The sequence below is a fragment of the Hypanus sabinus genome, chromosome X2 (genome assembly GCF_030144855.1).
Source record: "Hypanus sabinus isolate sHypSab1 chromosome X2, sHypSab1.hap1, whole genome shotgun sequence".
Lineage (NCBI taxonomy): Eukaryota > Metazoa > Chordata > Chondrichthyes > Myliobatiformes > Dasyatidae > Hypanus > Hypanus sabinus.
In genome coordinates this window covers 7,519,428-7,542,681 of record NC_082739.1, presented here as the reverse complement: position 1 = coordinate 7,542,681, position 23,254 = coordinate 7,519,428, and the positions used below count along the sequence as shown (strand labels likewise).

General features: G+C 38.7%; 1 protein-coding gene across 1 annotated transcript; it reads left to right on the top strand.

Moving 5' to 3' along the window:
- The first annotated feature begins 570 nt into the window (after positions 1-570).
- Positions 571-21,869, top strand: LOC132385281 (marginal zone B- and B1-cell-specific protein-like). Its single transcript, XM_059957304.1, has 5 exons — positions 571-594; positions 11,266-11,643; positions 15,118-15,239; positions 20,592-20,696; positions 21,122-21,869. Exons 2-5 carry the CDS (start codon positions 11,419-11,421, stop codon positions 21,285-21,287), a joined length of 618 nt encoding a protein of 205 aa, XP_059813287.1. The 5' UTR covers positions 571-594; positions 11,266-11,418; the 3' UTR covers positions 21,288-21,869.
- Positions 21,870-23,254: the final 1,385 nt, after the last annotated feature.

Here is a 23,254-nt window from a genome sequence, read left to right as displayed (position 1 = left end):
ATTGTGCTGTACAATCTACCACATATACCATTTAAACGAAAAACCTTTAGCTTAATCAACAATCAGAGAATCCTTTGTTAATATGATCATGTACTTCACTCACTGTCTTTAAACTCTCTGTATTCTGGATATTACTAGGTCTAATTGACACTGTCTATTGTACCTTCTGCAGAACCTCTGCATATGATGTGTCCATTTCATAAGCCAACCATCCCTTTCCATACAATTAATTGGGTAAAACCTCCTTTATACCTGACTCCACTTTCTTCCAAGCTGAGACGTCTTTACGTCTACATCATTGACCTAAAGCCGTCATCAACATTTGCTCGAGCGCTTTGCCAGAAAGCGACTGTTCGTTGCTCCATTTAACCATTTTCTTGATAGGTCAATGAAATGTCAATTTTAACGTGCTGCAGATGTTGAGCAATCAGAGTGCGGCAATTGTCTGTTGCTGCGACGCTCCTGTCCGATATTGGGTGTTGTGTTTGCGTCGCAAGGAAAGTTTCATCCTATCAGAAAGCAGCGTATGATATTTTTCAACCAATTGCAATTGGGGAGGCGGATTCTTTGTGATGAGCACGAGAATTCGAAGTGGTGAGAATTGATGGTGTTAAATTTGCCTGAATTAGGTTTCCAGTAAATTATTTGTAGTTTTTTTTAATAGCTGGGAGAGTTTACTGTGAAGTTTTCTGGGATATCTCGGGGGGGGGGGGAGGTTGTAGCTTATTTAGAAAATAATGTTTAAAATTGAGAGTAGGCTGTGTTCGAAATTTCGTTTTATGGAGCATCAGTACTGGCGTCGTTATATTTCTATCGGGTTCTGAACTGCTGTGTTTGTGGAGAGCGATTCTCATGGGGATGGTTGTCTAAAACCACACAACTGCCCACATCTCACTTCATGGTGAATTAATTTATTATTGTCCCATGCTTATTTATTATTGTCCCATTATTGTACGGTAAAAACTTGTCTTATAGATCTAGATCGTTATATGGTGCAGTAAGGTAAAGCAATAACAGTACAGAGCAAAATGTAACCGCTGCATCAATGCGGGACCTTGTCAAAAGCCTGGTTAAAATCCGTGTAAACAACTTTACCATTCTGCCATCATCATTTTTCTTAGTGAAATACTCAAAACAAAGGCCAATTTATGAGATACATTTGCAATGCACAAACCCTATTGGTTTCTAATCAGTTCCTTCCTGTCCAAGTGAATACAAATCCTGTAATTTTTTTTTTAGCAATTTCTCTACTATTGAGTCTACTATTGTAGGCTCGCTGGCCTACAGTTCCCTGGCTTATTCTATGGCCCTATTTTGAATAAGGGAACAACATTTGCTATCCTCCAGTCATCTGGTGCCTCATTCTTTAGAGTACCATAAAATGCAATCTCACAGAAACCTGGAATGGATCCCATCAGGTCCTAGGGACTTACCTACCTTAATGTATACCAGTATTTATAACAATTCTTCCTTCCTTATACAGACATGTTCTAGAATATCAACATGCCTCTCTGTTAACTCTCCGTACTCCACAGTGAATACCAATGAAAAGATGACACTTAGGAGACATGGCAATGCTTTATAGACAGCAAGCAGAACTCATAACAATTCTTCTAAATATTCTTTATTGGGACTACATTCACTACAATCCACAGTCGGTAATTTCCTGCTGGGAGGTGTGCTTTTGAACCATCTGTATGACACTGCCGTTTTTGGTGGCTTCTGAAGTATTTGGTGAACTGATCTCTTGAGTATGCAGGTATGGCAGCGGTGGCCATTTCTGTGGCAGACTTGGGGCTGAACTCAGGCCTGAAAATGGATAATGAACCAATGGTTGACCAATTTAAGTGCCAAGGTAGATTAAAAAGATTAAGGTGTGGAAGACGAACCAGTGTTCAGCTCATGACTCGTGAGTCTTTACTCACCTCTGCAATGAACTGACTGCAGCTATGGCCTCCAGCCATTGGCACGCATCTCAGTGCTGAACTGGCTCCATGGCTTTGGGCTTGATTTTGGTTCATGCTCTGTGGATTGTTTGCTTGCTTTTTTATTGTTTGCACAATTTCTTTCTTTTTTGTACATTGGATATTTGACTGTCTTTGCTGTGTTTTTCATGAATTCATTTATGTTTTTTGTGGCCACCTGCAAGAAGATGAATCTCAAGGTTGTATGTGGAATACATACTTTGATAATAAATATACTTTGGACTTTGAACTTCCAATATTCTTTTAGTATCCCAGTCGTTGGTTCCACACGGACCCTTTTGGTCTCAGATTTGTCTGGATTTTTCTGTTATTCTGTCCTGCTGTTGCAACCTTCTTGTAACTGAATGGACTATTTTTCATCTGTGAGTTAAGGTATAGAGTTACCATATTGCACACATCACATCAGAAAACAATGTATTGGGATATATTGTGAGCTCAGACTAAATTTTACTCTTTTTTTAAAATTAGAAATGTTGCGGTAAAGACAGCTCTTGCTATCAAACATATACTTGGCTCACTCTGCACTGCTACTTGAAGATAGGACCTTTTGTGGCTTGATTGCTCATTTGATAGCTCATTTACTCACAAAGACATTTTTTCAGCATGCGGTGGATTATCAGTGTGATGTAAATAACACATCAGCTTTGACAGGACAGGATATTCAATTACCTCTTCTGGTGAAGATCAGTTTTTAGTGCTTTAAGTCAGATGCCTCATTTACTTTATATCTTCACCTTTGTAGCTTGTGTCCATCCAGAAGAATAAAATTCTGTTAGGCTTCTGATGGAAGCCTTTTCTCTTTGGAGCATAGAAGGATGAGAAGGGATTTGATAGAGGTCTACAAGATTATGAGAGGCATAGATAGGGTGGATAGTCAGTACCTGTTTCCCAGGGCATGAATAGGAAACACCAGAGGGCATATGTACAACGTTAAGGGAGGGAAGTTTAGGGGAAACATCAGGGGTTTTTTTTACACAGAGGGTTGTGAGTGCCTGGAATGACTTGCCAGGGATGGTGGTGGAGTCTAAAACATTAGGGGTATTTAAGAGCCTCTTGGACAGGCACATGGATGAAAGAAAAATAGAGGGTTATGGGGTAGTGTGGGTTTAGTACTTTTTTTAAGGAATAAATGGGTCGGCATATCATCGAGGGCTGAAGGGCCTGTACTGTGCTGTAGTATTTTCTTGGGGGAATGCCTAAGAGATTTTTGAAACTCTTGATATTAATCAATGCTCATGGCATGTCAGAAAGGATATGCATATGACCACTTAGACAGAGGTTGTATGAAAAACATCAAAAGGGCTCATTGAAAAGAAATTACCAGGATTTCAGATAGTAAATGAGTGCACCGGTAACTTACATAAATATTTAAATGGTTCAGCTGAGAGAAAAATGAGTATTACTAAAATGGATTTTGAAGTGACGGAACCAGAAAACAGATATAAAGTTGACATTTGGAGCAATGTGGTGAAAAGCACAACTTTCATGATACGAGCTCTGGTTCAACTGTCAGCTGAGCAGATGGATTTTAGACAATGTAAAGTATTATCCCTAAGAAATCTGCATGTTAGAGTAAAATGGATGCCTGTCCATTATCAAAAGAGGAATAAATATCGATCTTGAAATTTCAGATCATTGCAACAATTTAACTGTTGGCACCTGCTGTATAATAGGGTGCAGCTGCAGAGTTTTTTTCTTCCCTGTACAGATCCTGTTCACAACCCACATCTAGATATTGAGAGGAAGAGGTTAAAGATAGATAAAAGTTATTTTCAGTAAAGTATTGATTTAAGCATCAGTCAGAGACTGCAGGCAGAATCAGACAGAAAATTGAATGCTAATCACACTTGTGTGAACAGGCAACAAAACAAGAATCTTACCAGAAAACCAGCAAGATGTATTCTAACCAGTTGTTGTGTTCAAATCTTTGATATCACACAATATTTTAAAAAAACATGATAACTGGACTGCAGATTCAAATACTTTTTCCCACTTTTCATTTATAGAATATTCTACTGTTAGCTCTATTTAAAACATAGAGTAACATAAATAAAGTGAAAATATTTTGGGCTATTGGTGTTAGACCGGATTGATTTAAAATGGATAAATAAGATGGAGATTAGAAGGACATTTTTGGCACTCCATGAAGCAGGATGTTTTCGAAAGAGCATAAAAACAACGCATAGGAGCAAAGAGCAAAGAATAGTAAATGTATGACCAGGCTCTTCAGTGCACAATGTCTATGCTGACTATGATGCCAATATAAAATAATACCATCTATCTGTATGTGGGTTATATTCTTACACCCCTACCTGTCCGCGTGCCCATCTAAATGGCTCTTAAATGTTGTGATTATATCTGCTTCCATCACTTGCCTTGGCAGTAGGCTATTTTGATCCTTCAAGTCTGCTCTGCGTTCACCATGAGCACGGCTGTTTTACCCTATGGTCATTTGGTCCTTTACTTACAGCCCAAAACCTTTCCAATTTATTTATGCTATTCATGTCCTATCTCTATATCCTTTGCTTTCTTTAATATGTAAAAATCTACTTGTATCTGTACGTAGTGAAACCAATCAATGACTGAGCCTTCGTAGCCCTCTAGGGCAAACAATTTCAAAGATTCACAGCCTGCTGAGTGGAGAAGCTTCTCTGAACTTTAGTTCTGAATGATCTATCCTTGTAATGAGTTTGTGATTTGTCAGTCTAGAGTTCTCAGCTTAAGGAAGAGTTCTACCCCTATTCAATTTGTCAAGCCCTTTAAGAATTTTGTCATATCAGTGAGGGCGCATATCAACTCAAGCTATCCTCCTTGGAACCAGTTAGTTTAACCTTGTTGCAAAGGAAAGCAAAACTACAGAATATTCTAGATGTAGTCTCACTAAGGTCACTGCACAACATCCTCTAGCCCTCAGGGTAAACCATTTTCCTTCCTAATTATCTGCTGAAACTATGTTCAACTTAAGTGATTTGTGTACAAATACACCCAGGTCCCTTTTGAACAAAAATCTTTGCCTCTCGCTATTTTAGTGAAAATATATAATTGTAATTTTTTTTCTTGATTTCTTTTATTTGCTTCTAAGGTGAAGCAAATAAGTCTCTTCTTTAGAGCGGGTTTTGGAGGAAGTGGTGGTTACCAGAAACTTCTGTTAACATGCGGGTGACGTATGATTCTCTCTATCAGTGAAACAGGGTTAGATTTGCTGCCAAATGATTGCATGTAGATGATTGTTTGGAAGCACCTTTAGGGCGGAGTGGTTATTGCAACACTCTATAACACCAATAGTTAGGGTTCTGTTGTCTAGAGAGTTTGTATGTTCTCCCTGTGACTGCATTGGTTTCCTCTGGGTTTTTTGATTTCCTTCCATATTCGAAAGATGTTAGGGTTAGTGAGTTGTGGGCATGCTATGTTGACACTGGAAGCACAGTGACACTTGTGAACTGCCCTCAGCATATCATCGGACTGTGTTGGTCATTGAAGCAAATGATGTAATTCATTGGATGTTTTGATGTTTCAATGTACAGGTGACAAATAAATCTAATCTCGCTTTATCTTTTAAAAGTCCTTTTAAAAGTCCAGCATGAGCACAAGCTGACTACAGTCACAAGCAATCCACTGGATTGATTAAGCCTGCACACAGATGATAGATATAATATCATCCAAAAAACGTGAGTAGGCTATTTAAGTCTTCTGACAATGGACTTCATTTGAATTTGTATTTCTTTTAAAGGCCTGTATTACATTTTGAGCCTGAAAAATCTTCTTTCAATGAGAAGAGATTCTGTAGATGATGGAAATCTTGAGCATGAATTCTGATTGTAAGCCATGGGAGCAGAATTAGGCCATTTGGCTCATTGAGTGTGCCCCACTATTTCATCTTGGCTGATATATTATCCCTCTCAATCTCATTCTCCAGTCTTCTCCCTGTAACTTTTCATGCCCTGACTTATCAAAAACTAATTAATCTTTGCCTTAAATACATTCAATGACCTGATCTCCACAGTTGCCTGTGGCAATGAGCTTGGCCATCTTTGAAATATTCCTACAACCAATGATCTCACTTTCAAGGACTCTTTATTTCATTATCTCATGTTGTCTTCTGTGCTCTGGTTGATCTTTCATTGATCCTGTTATAGTTACAATTCTATAGATTTGCTGAGTATGCCCACAGGAAAAAGAATCTCAAGGTTGGATATGGCGACATATATGTAGTTTGATAGTAAAATTACTTCGAACTTTCAATTACAAAGATGCACCACCTTCTGGCTAAAGAAATTCCTTCTCAACTCTGTTCTAAATGGACATCCCTCTATTCTGAACCCAAGTCCTAAACACCCTCTCCACATCCACTCTATTTAGGTTTTTCAACATTCGCTAAGTTTCAATGAGATCCCTCCTTATTCTTCTAAGTTCCAGCAAATGCAGGCCAGAGCCACCAATTGCTCCTCATATGATAAGCCTTTCATTCCTGGAGTCATCTGGTGAACCTCTGAACCCTCTCCAAAGTCAGCACATCCTAAGGGGCCCAAAACTGCTCATAATACTCCCAAGTGAGGCCTCACCAGTGCCTTATAATACCTCAGCATTTAATCCTTTTTATATACTAGTCCTCTTAATATGAATGGTAACACTGCATTTGCCTTCCTCACCACTGACTTGCCCTACAATTTAACCTTTAGGGAATCCTGCACTAAGACTTCCAAGTCCTTTTGCATCTCAGATTTTTAAATTTTCTCTCTGTTTAGAAAATAGTCTATGCTTTTACTCCTACCAAAGTGCGTGGCCATTCAGTTCCTGACACTGTATTCCATCTGACGCTCCTTTGCCCATTCTCCTAATCTGCCTAAGTCCTTCTGCAGCCTCCTGATGAAGGGTCTCGGCCCGAAACGTTGTCAGTGCTTCTCCCTATAGATGCTGCCTGGCCTGCTGTGTTCCTCCAGCATTTTGTGTGTGTTGATTGAATTTACAGCGTCTGCAGATTTCCTCATGTTTGCTCCAATGTTATTAGATAGGCTCTATTAAATACCCCTTCTTCTGCTTTTATTTTGGCTTTGACTTCCTGTGTCAACCACAGTTGTGTCATCTTGCCTTTAGAATACTTCTTTGGGATGTATCTATCCTGTGCTTTTCTGAATTGCTCCCAGAAACTCTAGTCATTGCTGCTCTGCTGTCATCTCTGCTAGTGTCCCCTTCCAATTAACTTTGGCTAGCTCCTCTCTCGTGCATCTGTAATTCCCTTTACTCTACTGTAATGCTGATACATCTGACTTTAGTTTCTCCCTCTCAAATTGAAGGGTGAATTCTATCATATTATGATCACTCCCTCCCAAGGGTTTCTTTACCTTAAGCTTCCTAATCAAACCTGGTTCATTACACAACACCCATTCCAGAATCACTGATCCCCTCGTGGGCTCAACCACAAGCTGCTCTAAAAAGCCATCTTGTAGGCATTCTACAACTTTTCTCCCTTGGGATCCAACACTAACCTGATTTTCCTAATCTACCTGCATATTGAAACTTCCCATGACTATCGTAACATTGCCCTTTTGACATGCCTTTCCTATCTCCTATTGTAATTTTTAGCACACATCCTGGTCACCGTTTAGAGGCCTGTATATAACTCTTTTTATCCTTGCGGTTCCTTAATCTACCAACAAGGATTCAACATCTTCTGATCCTATGTCACCTCTTTCTAAGGATTTGATTTCATTTTTTACCAATGGAGTCATGCCAACCCCTCTGCCTACCTGCCTGTCCTTTCAATTCAATGTGCATCCTTGGATGTTAAACTCACAACTATAATACTCTCTCAGCCACAACACAGTGACCCTGACACCTGGGAAACAACATACCATCCAGATGTCTCTATCATGTCTACAGAATCTTGTGATAAATTATGGAATCCCCTGGGCTCCCTCCAGTAGGTTGTACCCTTCAACAGTAACCAAAATGTTGAAGGTTACAACCCTTATGATTGAGGGGAATGGCCAGCGGGGTATTCTGTACTGGCTGCCCATTTCCCTTCCCTCTCCAGACAGTCACCCAGTTACCCACATCCTGCAACTTGGGGGCGACTATCTCCCTGTAGCTCCTATTGATCATCACATTTTCCCACATGAGCCGAAGGTCGTCGAGCTGCAACCGTTCTCTGAGGAGCTGCAGCTTGGTACACCCAGTGCTGGAGGCTGGAGGCCTCCCAGAATTCCCACATTTCACGTAAAGAACAGAACATAGCCCCTGTGTTGATGAAGGGTCTCTACCTGAAACTTCATTCATTCATATTCTCCATAGAAGCTGCCTGTCCTGCTGAATATTTTGGTGTGTGATCCAAGCATGAATTCAGTTTGAAATATGTGTAGATTAATAAGAACATTGTGTGAACAAGATTACAGTGAGCAATAAAATAGTTGTCAGCTAAGAACAAAGCTTTCAATAACAGAAGTAAAAGTGAAAGTACAGTAAATTCTCAACATTTGTGGGGACAAACCAATTCACATTCTAGGCCGATCTCCTTTCATCAGAACCCAATAATTAGATAAAGCTGGTGTATCTGACGCATAGAAGATCATGAGGTGAGGTTGGAGTACTGCAGACAATCTGTGATGGGCTGAAGGTAGGGGAGACAAAATGACAAAAAAAAATTTAAATTTTGACCAAAAGGTCAGTCTGGAGGAGGTGTGAATGCAAGGTGAAAAAAGTGCCATTAAGACCGAAAGGTTGGTCTGGAGGTGGTGAGAATGTAAAGTGGTTTTGATAGGGAATAAAAGATCATTTGGAATGTTGTAAATATAAAAAAAAGTGTGTGAAATTATGAAAGGAATATGGGCTACTAATATATTTTTTAAATGTTGTAAATGTTGATTATCCAAAATTGTTGAATTCATTGCTATCCAGATAGCTGTGATCTACTCAGTCAGAAGATGACGTGTTATTTCACATACTTGCGTCAAGCTTTGTTCAAACACTGTAGGCAGCTGATAGGAGTGAGCAGTGAGCAATAAATATAGAAAGAAATACAAATAAATACCTGATTCATGTGCAAGGTGAGCACAAAAGCCCTTGATGGTGAGGTGGGAGGAAATAAAAGGACAGATGGATCTCCAATGGGAAGGAGAATGGGTATTTGTGGGATTGGACAAATAAAGTAGCTGGGATTTGGTAGTTAGAAGAGGGAGAGAGCAACTGAAGGAAATCGAAAAACTCTTATTGCGCAAACCCTTGTATGCTGATGGACTTCATCCCAGAGCTTTTTTTTTAAAAAAAGGTGACTAGTGATATAATGGATGGTGCAGTAGAATTGCAGTGAGTGTAACACTATTACAGTGCAAGGAGTTCAATTCTTGGTGTTGTCTGTAAGGAATTTGTGCATTCGCCCTGTGACCCTGGGAGATTCCTCTGGGTGCTCCAGTTTCCTCTCACATTCCAAAGATGTAAGGTTAGGGTTAGTGAGTTGAGGGCATGCTACGTTGGTGCCAGAAGTGTGACAATGTGTGTGGGCTACCAAGCACAATCCTCACTGATTTGATTGACACAAACTAGGCATTTCACTGTATGCTTCGATGTACGTGTGACAAATGAAGCTAATCTTTAAAAAATCTTTATCATTGATGCGTTGGTTTTAATTTTCAAAAATTAACTAGATTTGAGGAAAGTTCCTTTGGATTGGAAAATAGCAAATGTAACCCTCTTTATTCAAAAATGAAGGGAGACAGACCACAGTAAAATGCAAGCCAGTTAACATAACATCTGTCACAGGGCAAATAATAGCAGATGTTATTAATGACATTACTGGTGTTATTAATGACAAGGGGAAAATTCAGAATAATCAGGAAAGATCAGTTTTGATCTCTTTAGAGTTTTTTTTAAAAGTACCTTGCTCAACGTAAGGAGGAAAAAACAGTGGCTAGATTTCCAGAAGGCATTTGATAAGGTACCACAACAAAGATTTATTACAGAAAATAAAAGTTCATGGTGTAGAAAGAAATATTGGTGTGGATAGCTCATTGGCTAACTAACAGAAAGCAGTAAGCATACATATTTATTTGTTTGATAAAATGAAGTGGCCGCTGTGCCACAGGGATTGGTTCAACAGCCTCAACTTTTTACAGTTTATATAAATGACTTAGGTGAGTCCACTGAAGGTATGGTTGTTAATTTTTTTTTGATGATACCAAGATTGCTACCAAAATTAATTGTGAAGGGGACACAAGCTGTCTACAAAGAGATTGATTGGGCAGACGTCTGGCAAGTGGAATATTATGTGGGGAAATATGAAATTGTCCTTCTGGCCAGAAAAATGAAATATGTTATCTAAGTGGTGCAGGAAGCTTTGAGAAGTAAACAGATCTTGGTACAGTATCTGTGTGTAATATTCATAAATGGTTAATGTGCAGGTGCAGCAGGTTATTAAGAATATTAACAATGTTATCACTTATTGCTAGGGAAAGGAAGTAGAATGCTATACTTCAGTTTTATAGAACATTGATAGAACCACATCTGGAGTTCTGTGTATAGCATTAGCAGCCTTATTTGAGGAAGGATGCATATCTGTTGGAAGCAGTTCAGAGAAGGTTTACTGCTGGTAAAAAGTGGGTTGTCTTGGAAGAAAAGGTTGTACAGGCTTGGCTTATGTTCTCTGGAGTTTAGAAGAGTTAGAGGGGACATGACTGAAACATATAAGATCCTGAGAGGTCTTGACAGGGTGGATATGGATATTTGCTTTTGTGAGGCTGTCTAGAATTGGAAGTCTCTGTTTGTTCAAGACTGAGATGAAATGCCTTTTTTCTCTCTCTTTCTCAGGGTGGAAGAAACAGAATCTTTGAATATTGTTAGGCAAAGATGTATGTTTTTCATAAACAAGGGAATGATGAGACTGGGAAATGGCAGAAATGTGGAGTTGAGGTCTTGTTGAATATCAGAGCAGGTGTGAGCGGTTAGTGATGTTCCTAATGCATATTCTTCTGTGTTGTGACAAAGCACTGAATGGAGACCAGATAGTTTTCATAATGAAAGCAAGCAGAGAACTTTCTAGATGGGAGGACAGGGGTGCATGAGATGATTTCTGTATGAAGGTGACAAGAAAATATAAAGACTAGAAAGACTAGGAAATTGTTACTCGGTAAGAGTTACATATATTCTCATGGTCCTTCTAAACTATTATTAGCTGTATCGATTTGCAGGTGTTTATATGTGACAGTAAAAGACACGTTGGTTTATGTTTGAGAAGCTGTATTAAAAACCATTTTTCTCTCTCCTCCCCCTTTTTATATTGTAAAATTAGACAGCTGCAACTTTTCATTTCCTCATTGGTGCAGCTCAAGGAAATTGAGCATCGTTCCACGTAAGCATCAGAAATTTTTAGTAGCAGCCTTTGATCCAGATCATTCAATTACACTGATTGAGTTCATCACTGGTCACTAACAAATTGGCTATCATGAAGATTCTTGTTTTGGCAATTCTACCCTTGTGCTTCTACAATATAGCCATTGGAGTCGGTCAGAAGGCTAGCAAGAAATCATCTGATTCTCAAGGTACAGGGCATTTTGAAAAATCGGGGACATTTGAGATGAAATCGCCAAATCTAAATGATGAAGAGTTTCACTCCAGCCATATGCCTGATCATTTGAAATGTGATTCCTGCAGAGCTATTGCTTATCAGGTAGGATCTGTTCTTTATTATGCTACTAGTGGTATGTTTTGGTACACATTTGTGTAGCAATGCAATGATTTTTTTCATGATCTATCTGTTAATCTTTCTGTCTTTGTACTCTTATCATTTCCTTTTTTTTAAGCAAGATTTCTCAAGCCTACAGCTCAAAGCTGAAATTTTTATCCAATTAAGAAACTATTCAATTACATAGATTATCTTAATACTAAAAGGGAAAAGAATAAGTTGTTAACCCAAAAATCCCTATATTGTAATGGTGACTACAGTTCAAAAACATTTCTATAACTATACACAGATGACCAGACAGACTGCCTGTTACGCCACTGGCATTTAGAGCAGCAATGAAGGTCCTCCATCTCTGACTGTGTTCAGGGCTTCCCTCATCATGTCAGTAGCTTTCTCTCGGTTTTCACTACTGTCAGTCACACAAGCCCTGGGTGGAGACTCAGGAATACCGTCACACTCAGATGTAGAAGGATTCTTCATTGCTGTTTCACTAACAAATTTGTTTTACCACTCAGGGTTTTTAGCCCTGAGCTGAACCCCCGAACCTGGAAGACCAATGTACTGTACCACTCTTAGTCTGTCCTCTCCCCTTTGACCCATTTGGCATGGGTGACCCTACCAGGAATCAAAGCCTAAAGCCCTGACTCCAGCCAACATCGCTCTCCAGGTCACTGAGGCACACAAACCCTGAAACCACGACAATGTTGTCCTCTTGGAGGTATAACTATATAACATAACTACTAATGTGTCAGTGCTAAGCAGTTGTAAGTTATTTCTTTGTTAACTTTACTAAAAGGATTTGTATGGTAATCCATGCAAAGATGATAGAGGCCAGCTCCATCATGGGCACTTGCCTCCCCTCCCCCTTTCTTTCTCCCTAGGCCTCCCGTCCCATGATCCTTTCCCTTCTCCAGCTGTATATCCCTTTTGCCAATCACCTTTCCAGCTCTTAGCTTCACCCACCCCCCACTCCTATCATTTCGGATCTCCCCCTCCCCCTCCCACTTTCAAATCTCTTACTATCTCTTTTTTCAGTTAGTCCTAACAAAGGGTCTCGGCCCAAAACGTCGACTGTACTTCTTCCTATAGATGCTGCCTGGCCTGCTGCGTTCCACCAGCATTTTGTGTGTATTGCTTGTCTTCCAAAGGCAATGCCTTAAGGAGGCAGCATCCATCATTAAGGACCCTCGTGATCCGGGACATGCCTTCTTGTTATCATCATCAGCGAGGAGGTACAGGAGCCTGAAGACCCATACTCAACATTTTAGTAACAGCTTCTTCCCCTCAGCCATCAGGTTTCTGAACAGTCCATGAACCATGAGCACTACCTCACTATTTTGCTCTCTTTTTGGAATATTTATTTATTTTTTATATATTTCTTGTAGTAATTTTTATATATTGCACTGTATGCTGCTGTAAAACAACAAATTTTGAGGCATTTGTTAGTTATAATAAATATGATTCTCACCTGAAGTATTTCAGAGGCTCTTGGAAAGGCCATGCACAGTATGGAGGGGATACAGACACTGTGTAGGCAGAAGGAAGGGGCTTACGTACACAACGCTGGAATAACTCAGTAGGCCAGGCAGCATCCGTGAGAAAAGAGTAGCCAAAGTTTTGGGCCGAGACCCTTCATCAGGACCCTTCATATGTATTGCAGTTGTATTTTTGTGTTTAGGAAGTTTAGTCAGGCGTTTAATTAGTTTAGCGCAACAATTTGGCCTGTTTCTGTGCTGTACAGTTCTATGTTCTATGCTGTTATATCTATTTGTGCTTGGTAAGTGGATCTAGAAGTATTTAGTTGTGTACAAACAAAACATTGGCATTCAGATCCACAAATATTATTTGGAAAGCATCAGAAGTTTTGCTTATTTCTGGAAATGATACAAGTGACTGATTGATTAATTGATCTACCTTTCTCAGGAATGACACACACAAAATGCTGGAGGAATTCAGCAGGCTAGGCAGCATCTAGGAAAAGAGTACAGTCAACATTTCAGCCCAAAACATCAACTGTACTCTTTTCCTAGTTGCTGCCTGGCCTGCTGAGTTCCTCTGAAATATTTTGTGTGTGTCACTCGGATTTCCAGCATTTGCAGATTTTCTCAGGAACTGGACTGCAGAAACAGAATGGGGATGGCCCATAACAGAACTTGCAACCAAATTTGAATTCGCAAAAAAAATCATGACTGAATTTAGAATTAATGGTTATATATACACACACTGCGAACCACTAATCAAATTAGGTGAAACTAGTCCTTTACGTGCTGCTTTCAATTTCAGAACATCAGAGATAATGAAAGTGTAGCAGAAAAAGTCCTTATGATTTTCAATTTGTTCAAAATTGAAAGAATTTTGAAAATGTGAGAAACAAAAATGTATATTAAATGCAGTATACAGTAACATTCAAGAAGCATTTTGATAGGCGCATGAACAAGCAAGGAATGGAGGAATATAGACAGTATGCAGGCATCCTGCTCGGCACAGTTATTGTGGACCAAAGGGCTTGATCTTGTGCTGTGCTCAATCTTCTAATGATGTATCCTAAGCAAAGAGGGTTTGGCTGAGGATAGGTATTAAGTCAAGTCAAGTCACTTTTTATTATCATTTTGACCATAAACTGCTGGTACCGTACACAGTAAAAACGAAACAACGTTCCTCCAGGACCCTGGTGCTCCATGAAATAATACAAAACTATACTAGACTATGTGAGACAACTCAAGGCTACACTAGACCACGTAAAACAACACAAAAACTACACTAGACTACAGACCTACACAGGACTACATAAAGTGCACAAAACAGTGCGGGGCAGTACAATAATTAATTAATAAATAAATAGTTAATGAATATGACAGGCACAGTAGAGGACAAATTTCAAAATACTAATAAATGTTGTAGATGTCAGTCTAGACTCTGGGTATTGAGGAGTCTGATGGCTTGGGGGAAGAAACTGTTGCACAGTCTGGTTGTGAGAGCCTGAATGCTTTGGTACCTTTTGCCAGATGGCAGGAGGGAGAAGAGTTTGTACGAGGGGTGCGTGGGGTCCTTCACAATGCTGTTAGCTTTGCGGGTGTAGCGTGTGATGTAAATGTCTAATGGTGGGAAGAGAGACCCCGATGATGTTCTCAGCTGACCTCACTATCCGCTGCAGGGTCTTGTGATCCGAGACAGAGCAATTCCTGAACCAGGCAGTGATGCAGCTGCTCAGGATGTTCTCGATACATCCTCTGTAGAATGTGATGAGGATGTTGGGGGGGTGGGAGGGTTGGTGGAAGATGGTCTTTTCTCAGCCTTCGCAGAAAGTAGAGACACTGCTGGGCTTATTGTTCCAGTTGAGCAAATTTAGAAGAAAATTGCATTATAATAATAATTTAAAAATAGTTGTTTTACTACTTTGAAACATACTGATGTTTTGCCAAACTACTTTCCACTATTGTTCACTCTCAACTGGAAAAGATGCAGGAATATCTTTCCAAAAGGGAATCTCAGATCTCTGCAGTGAAAGAGGGGAAAGCAATACTGAGTGAATCTGATTACACTGACGCTTTGGAGAAGTGCTGCTCTCAAAGTTGGGAAAGGTGAGTTCGCTGGTGAGTTCGTCTCTTATATAAATTGGAGTACTTATTTTGCCATGGACAGTGACATAGATAAAAGTGTAAGGGTTTAAAATAGACACTGAAATTAGATCATAATCATGAGAAAATCTGTAGATTCTGGAAATCCAGAAAAACGCACAGAAAATGTTGGAGGAACTCAACAGGTTGGAAATTAATAAACCTCAATGTCTTGTGCCAAGACTTTTCTTCAGGACGGAAAAGAAAAGGGGAAGAAGGATAGATAGCAGGTGATAGGTGAAGCCAGGAGGTTGGAAAGGTAAAGGGCTGGAGAAGTGGTGGGCCATAGGAGAAAGGGAAGGAGGAGGGGACCTAGGGGAACTGAAATGGGATTGTGCATGATGACTTGGCATTGGTTAATAATTAATCCATTGCTATGTGCATTTTATACATCAATAACCATTTATGCTTGTAATTTATTAAATATTTGGAAATATCTAGGAGTTAAAAGACAGTACAGAGAATGATAAATGCCTCAAGTATGTACTTCCCAGACAACACAATGATTTGTGATTTAAAACATTTAATTGTATAATTTAATCATGTAATATCACAGACCAAAAAGTGAATTGTTGTTCAGATCATATCATGTGTTGAGGTTTATGAGTGTCATCTGATGGAGCAAAATTAGAAATGGAACCTATAACTATGCTACACTTATTTTCAGTCCTTCCCAAATGTCTAACCAGAACTTGCCAAGTTTATTTCCATAAAATTGTGTAGCATGTAATCTATTTATTAAATCCATTAGGATAATTGCAGAATTTTTTTTCAAACTCCTTGCACGATGGATTTATTTCCCATGGTAAAATATAATTGTTGAATATCTAAAAATAATAATCAATCTACTGTCAGTGTTTGTAATTTGGAATCCCACTACCCATGATGGTAGACAAGGTAACTTCGTGTCAAATTCCAGTGGTTTAAAGAATTGAGAATATACTGTAGTTTCGATTGGTCCTCTAATAGCAGGCCAGAGGGATATTCTGTACATGAAGCTGTTTACCACCTTCCATTCATGGGTCTTGAGCCCTTCTGCCCTAGCAATAGAAATGTCTCTTATGAATCCCTCCCTTGTCTTCTTTCCCAATGCATGGTGTGTCATATCTTGGTTATTCCTTCTCACTGGAAGGCTTATGTAGAAAAGAATGGTGATTTGAATGGGACATTGTGAAACGAGCATAATTTGACACATTTGACCGTAAAATCTAAGTATATGTCTTTTAAAAATGGTTTGTAATGTCATATCACGCATACCCACTTGCCCTGCCATTCAATATAATCGTGATTGGTCTATGCTGGCCTCCAACTTCTCATTATGCCAGTTCCCCTAAACCCTCAGTTCCTCAATCTTTCAAATTAGCCTGGTGAATCTCCTTTGGAATACCTACACTATTAGTACATCTTTTTTTTTAGAGTAATGGTAGCAAAACTGTGCACATAAGTTTTCTCTCAGTCAATTTTCCTCCCAACTTATGAGTTTTTTTGTCATTTTCTGCTGGACCCTAAAGGCTTCCCAGTCCCTTAGCTTATCATCTACCCTTGCCAGTCGAATGCCCTACTTTTCAATTTAACATTAGCCTTGACTTTGTTAACCACAAATTATGCTTTTGTCTCCCTCATGGAATACAATTGGAATAAATTTCTACTGATTGTTCTAGACCAGTGTCGAAATATTTGCTACAACTGATCCACTGAACTGTCTCTTAACTTATTTTACCAGTCTATCTTAGACAATTCCACAATGTACACTGTACTCTCTTACTTAGGTTGAAGATGGTTTTGGTCCCTCCTAGGGGATCTTAAATTACAAGATCTCTTAATAATCCTTTCTCATTACTCATACCTTAAATTACTCAAAACCATAACTAGCTTTAAGTTCCTGGATGTTAACATATCTGATTACCTATCCTGGGCCCAGCATATAGAAGCAATTATGAGGAAAATATGCCAGCATCTTTACTTTCTTTGGAAGTTAGGGAGGTTCATCTTGTTATTGATCTCTCTAATTTCTACAGGTGTACTATTGAAAGTAATGTAACTGGTCGCATCATGATCTAGTCCAGCAATTCCGATGTGTCGCAATGTAGGAAGTTGCAGAGAGTAGTGGACTCTGCCCAATACATAACAGGCACTTCCCTCCCCACCATAGGTAGTATCTGTAGGAGGTGCTGCCTCAAGAAGACAAGATAGATAGATACTTTATTGATCCCAAAGGAAATTACAGTGTCACAATAGCATTACAAGTGCACAGATATGCAAATATTAGGAGAGAAGTAGAAATAAGTTACCACAAACAGTCATCACTTCCTTGGCTATAGGTTGACTCATTATAGAGCCTAATGGCTGAGGGTAAGAATGACCTCATATAGTGCTTTTTGGAGCAGCACAGTTGTCTTAGACAACATCCATCATTAATGATCCCCACCATTGGGTCATGCTATATTTTCACAGCTATCATTGAGAGGAGATAGAGAAGCTGGATGTCCCATATCACCAAGGTCAAGAACAGCTACTTCCCTTCAACCATTTTGTTCTTGAACCAATCAGCAAAACCCCAATCACTACAGTTTAACAACACTGACCACTTTGCAATAAAATGGACTGTTTTTGTTCTATTTGTGTTCTTCTTGCAAAAATTGTTTAATTTATTTTTAGTGATGTGAATTCTACTTGATGTATATGATGATCTGTGCCTGTGATGCTGTTGCAAGTAAGTTTTTCATTGCATCTGTCCATGGACTTGTGCACATGACAATAAACTTGACTTTGATTGTGATAACCAAATCTTAAATAATCTGTTTCTAGATAGGTGAAGTTCATCCCAACAGAACAGCTCTCTCCTTCCCCAGCACTGGTGCCAGAGTGTCATAAGTTAGAACCCATTTCTACCACACCATGCTTTGAGACACACATTTATCCCTCTAATCCGGCTTGCCCTTTACCATTTTGTGTTGGTCTTCATTGGTCACAGTCAACCATGGATGTTGTGTCCTACATGTCGAGATACACAATATGGAGAGCAAGCTCCCTTCTCGACACAACTGATGAACCCAAAGAAATGGCAGAGACTGATACAGTTTGGCACCAGCAACATCGCAGGAGTTGCCAGTCAGTGTGGAACTCAATGTTGCAATGCCTTTGGGACACTAGCTCTGGATCTTTTCTTCAGGGTTTACTCCCAAAGCTTTCCCCATGAGTGGGTATAGCCGCATGGCAGTGGAGGTTTGAGATCAGAGTTTCCTTCTCTGCCAACCATGGCTGATGAGCCCCATCTGCCTAAAGCAACTGTTTTTAAGGTGCCAGCAAACCACCTTTGTCCCTTCTTTTGTCAGTAGAACGGGTTCCGCTGGGCTTTATCGCTAAGCCAAAAGTGAAGGCCAGGAGCTGGACTTGGTTGTCAGAGGCTATTTGAGGTGCACGTCAATGGGAGCATTTAATAGGTAGTGGAAACTTATCCCCACTACCACCCCCAGTTATAACAACCTTAAGGAACCACCATTATGTGTGTAGCTCAAGTAATAATCTGAAGCTTATCAACTTTGTTATTTTTTGTTTTGTGTGTGACATAATAAACTAAGATCACAACCTGGTAAAATTGCCAGAATTTTAATATACATCCAAAGGCTTTTCCTGTATAATTATGCACAGCACAGAGAAGGCCCTTACCAAAATTTTCAGCGACCTTAGACCATAGGCACTGATACCAACAGATTCTCAATTTTAATTCTAGATCTAAGCGCTGCCTTCGATACAATTAACCATAACCTTTTCCTAGATCACCTTGAGAACTGGGTTAGCCTCTCTGGTAGTGCCCTTAATTAGTTTCACTCATATAACTTGGGGGGTATTTTTTTGTCTGTCTTGGAGACCAATTTTCTAAGTGATACAATGTACCTTTTGGAGTTGCTCAGGGAAGCTGTTTTGGTCACCTACTCTTCTCCTTATACTTGCTCCCTTAGGAGACATCATTAGAGAGCATAAACTTCATTTCCACAGTTATCCAGGTGACATGCAATTGGACATCTCGGTTGAGCCCGATGATGATAACACCCTGTCTTCTCTGACTTCTGGTGTGGCTGCAATAAACAAATGGATGAGCAATAACTTCCCAAAACTAAATGAAGATAAAACTGAAATACTTCTGCTTGGTCTCAAAGCCAAAAGAGAGAAATTTCTGGATAAACTTGAGAACTTGGCTCCCCTTATAAAATCAAAAGTAATTAGCTTGGGTGTAATCCTTGATTCAAGATTTGAATTTTAAATTTAAATTTAAATTTTAATATTAAATGTAATAAATGCATTACATTGGAAGGGTTTCCAGTTAGGTTGTTCAACTGTTGTGGATAGTTTTGAAACACTGGGTTTGTAGCTTTAAAGTCTGTATGAATGTCACTTCAGAGGAGCAACAAATCATGTTTAAAGTTGCCTTTTTGATGTAAATCACTTTAAATGCACTAATCTCTAACCATTTTAAGAGATTTTTAAACATCCCATTGATACTCCAAAACCCCAAACTGAAAATGTTTTTGGTATCATTTTCTGGTCAGAAAGTGACCAGAGCAACATTTCTACACTTATTGCAAAGGTACATTCTGTCATATAATGAAGCTGAATAACTAATTCACCCCTTTATATCAAATCGTCTAGATTACTGCAATGCACTTTTTACTGGCCTTCCAAAGCAATCTAATGACAAACTTCAACTCATTCAGAATGCTGCTGCTAGACTTTTAACCAAAACCAGGATGAGGGAACATATCACTCCCATACTAGCTACTCTGCAACGGCTTCCTGTATCTTTTAGAATGGACTTTAAAGTTCTCTTACTTGTTTTTAAAGTTCTTAATGGTCTGGGACTGGAGTACATTACAGAATTACTTTTATCTTATAATCCTACTCAAGCTCTCAGGTCTTCTTCCGTCTTTCTCTTAAATTTACACAATCTCTCTCAAAAGATAATTGGCAGGTCAGCTTTTTAGAACTACGATCCTAAACTGTGGAATTCAATACCTAAAATTACAAGAGATGCAAACTTAGTAGACTTCTAAACACAGGGCTCAAAACCTATTTATTTAACCTTGCTTTGTTAATTAACATCTTTCTGTCTTTTATTTTCATTTAATTTTTTATTTTTCATGTCTGTACTTTTATCCTATTGTGAAGCACTTTGAACTACATTATCTATATGAAATGTGTTCTGTAAATAAACTTAATATGTTTTGGTAATACATCAATAAATAAGCATCTCGCTGTTACATGACCTTAAAGCCCTATTCATCAATTATCTTTTACTTTATTCGACATGTTTTATAGGCATGGTGTAATAGAGGTGGATGGTGTTAAACGTCTGTCAGGCCCAGGCCTGGAAACAGAAGACTTTACAGGAGTGATGATGTTGAGTGGACCATGGCCTGGAAGGTAACTAAAATCCTGGAAAAGGTGGTGTGTAGTGATTGACTACATCCATTATTTCTGTGCTCTACACTTCAACAGTCACTTAGTAATGTCTATTATGGTTGAGTATGTCAATGCATTACATTGGAAGGGTTTCCAGTTAGGTTGTTCAACTGTTGTGGATAGTTTTGAAACACTGGGTTTGTAGCTTTAAAGTCTGTATGAATGTCACTTCAGAGGAGCAACAAATCATGTTTAGAGTTGCCTTTTTGATGTAAATCACTTTAAATGCACTAATCTCTAACCATTTTAAGAGATTTTTAAACATCCCATTGATACTCCAAAACCTCAAACTGAAAATGTTTTTGATATCATTTTATATAAAATGAAAAAGGAAATTACTTTAGATTTCTCTTGTGTAGTTTAACACTTCTGTGATGTTTTTGCAGGTTGTTCAAAATGTGCCAAGCTTACCTGGGAGAATTTACTGAAGAGGAAATTTATGAGGCATATAGAAATAATCAGGATTATTTAGAAGATTTTCTCTGCAATAGTGAAAATGGAGTCTGCACCAAGCACACAAAATTCCAAACACAGTTTAAAGATGAAATATAAGCCTTGAACTTAGTAAAAGTACATATTGGGTATGGTGCTCAGCTGATGATAGGGAAAAGGTGAAGAATACCAGTGAAGGTGACAGAAACACAACGTACAATGTTTCCATTTATTAACATGGTGAAACTGAAAATGATGAGTTGGGCACAATTTACATCTATCCAATATGCATTCGTGTGAAAAGTCACATAATAAGTTCATCCATCCAATAAAATATTATTTAAATTAATGGTTAGTTCTGTTTCCAAAACATCATATCACATGATATTTTGCATTCAAATGTAAACCTATTATTTCTGAAAAAGAACAGTCTATGTTTAAAACCAGCACTTGATTGTATTGACCAAAAGTGGATAAAGTTAATTATTTGCATTAAAGTTAAATTCAGAGTTATCAGTTATAATGTCCTTAGTATTTCCATATATTATGGGCAGAAACAACTAGAGACCAGTGTTTTATTGGAAATTGTTCCAATAGGTGTTAAAGCTACAGTTTTTTCTGTGTTCAAAATGTTAATGCTGAAACCAATGTATTAATATATTTGTCGCAATTTCAGACTTTGAAATTAAATTATTTTAGAACAAGGCATTTTAGAGATAATGACTACATTGTTTTGAACTGAATTTGAGATTCTTACGGGGTTTGTTGCACCAGTGGGAATTTCCAGGAGATATATACAGAACCATAAGAAGTTGGAAAAGGACTATGCTATTCAGCACCTCGAGCCTGCTCTGCCTTTCAATAAAATAATACCTCATCAAATATTTCCCAAATCCACCTTAGTAATCTAATCCCATGACATTTAATTGTCTGACTGATTAAGTGCCTTAAATATACAAAAGGGTTCTGCTTCCTCAGCTCTCTATGTAAGGAGTGCCAAAGATTCACAGGCCTAGAGAATATCCTCATTCTTTATTAAGTTGGTCTTGAATGGATCACCCTTATCCTGAGACCATACCTCTGATTCTCAGTTCTACAATTGAAGGAAACATTCTCTCAGCATTTACCTTCAAGCCCAAAACTATTCATAGTACTCTAGACATGGTCTTACTGGTATCTTATATGGTTACAGCAAACTTCCCTTTTGTATTTCACCATTTGTAAAATAGGGGCAACTTTCCACTAAGCTTGCTGCACTTTCTGGGTTTCATCCACAAGTCTCCCAAATCTGTTTGTACTATTGTTTTCTGCATTATTGAAGTTCAAAGTAAATTTATTATCGAAATACATTTATGTCAGCATACACAACCCTGAGATTCATTTTCTTGTGGGCATAATAAATCTATAGAATAATAACCATAATAGAATCGATGAAAGACCGTCTAACAGAGTGCAGAAGACACACTGCAAATATAAAAAGAAGAAATGATAATAAACATGTAATAAATATCGAGAACATGGGATGAAGAGCCCTTGAAAGTGAGTCCATTGGTTGTGGGAACATTCCAATGATGGAGCAAATGAAGTTATCTCCTTTGGTTCAAGAGCCTGATTAAAAGGTAGTAACTTTTCCTGAATTTGATGGTGTGAGTTCCCCAGCTCTTGTGCTTTCAAGAAGAGAGTATATCTTGGATGGTGGGTATCCCTGATGATGGATGCTGCTTTCCTGCGACAGCATTTCATGTAGATGTGCTTAATGGTTGGGAGGGCTTTACCCATAATGGTCTGGGCCATATCCACTACTTTTTGTAGGATTTTTCATTCAAGGGCATTGGTGTTTCCAATCCAGGCTGTGATTAAGCCACTCAATATACTCTCCACTGCACATCTATAGAAGTTTGTAAAAGTTTTAAATGTCATGCTGTATCTCCCCATACTCTTAAGGAAGTAGAGGGGCTACTGTGTTCTCTTCATAATTGCACTTACATGCTGTGCCCAGGAGAGGCCCTCCAAAAATAATAACACCTTGCAATTTAAAGTTGCTAACTCTCTCTACCTCTGTTCCTCTGATGAAGACTGGCTCATGG

What these genes read in the sequence shown, in the direction of transcription:
- LOC132385281 (XM_059957304.1), top strand. Translation starts at nt 11,419, where the DNA reads ATGAAGATTCTTGTTTTGGCAATTCTACCCTTGTGCTTCTACAATATA. An exon ending in GCAGAGCTATTGCTTATCAG is followed by an intron (nt 11,644 to 15,117) that starts GTAGGATCTGTT and finishes CAACTGGAAAAG; the next exon opens with ATGCAGGAATATCTTTCCAA. An exon ending in TGCTCTCAAAGTTGGGAAAG is followed by an intron (nt 15,240 to 20,591) that starts GTGAGTTCGCTG and finishes CATGTTTTATAG; the next exon opens with GCATGGTGTAATAGAGGTGG.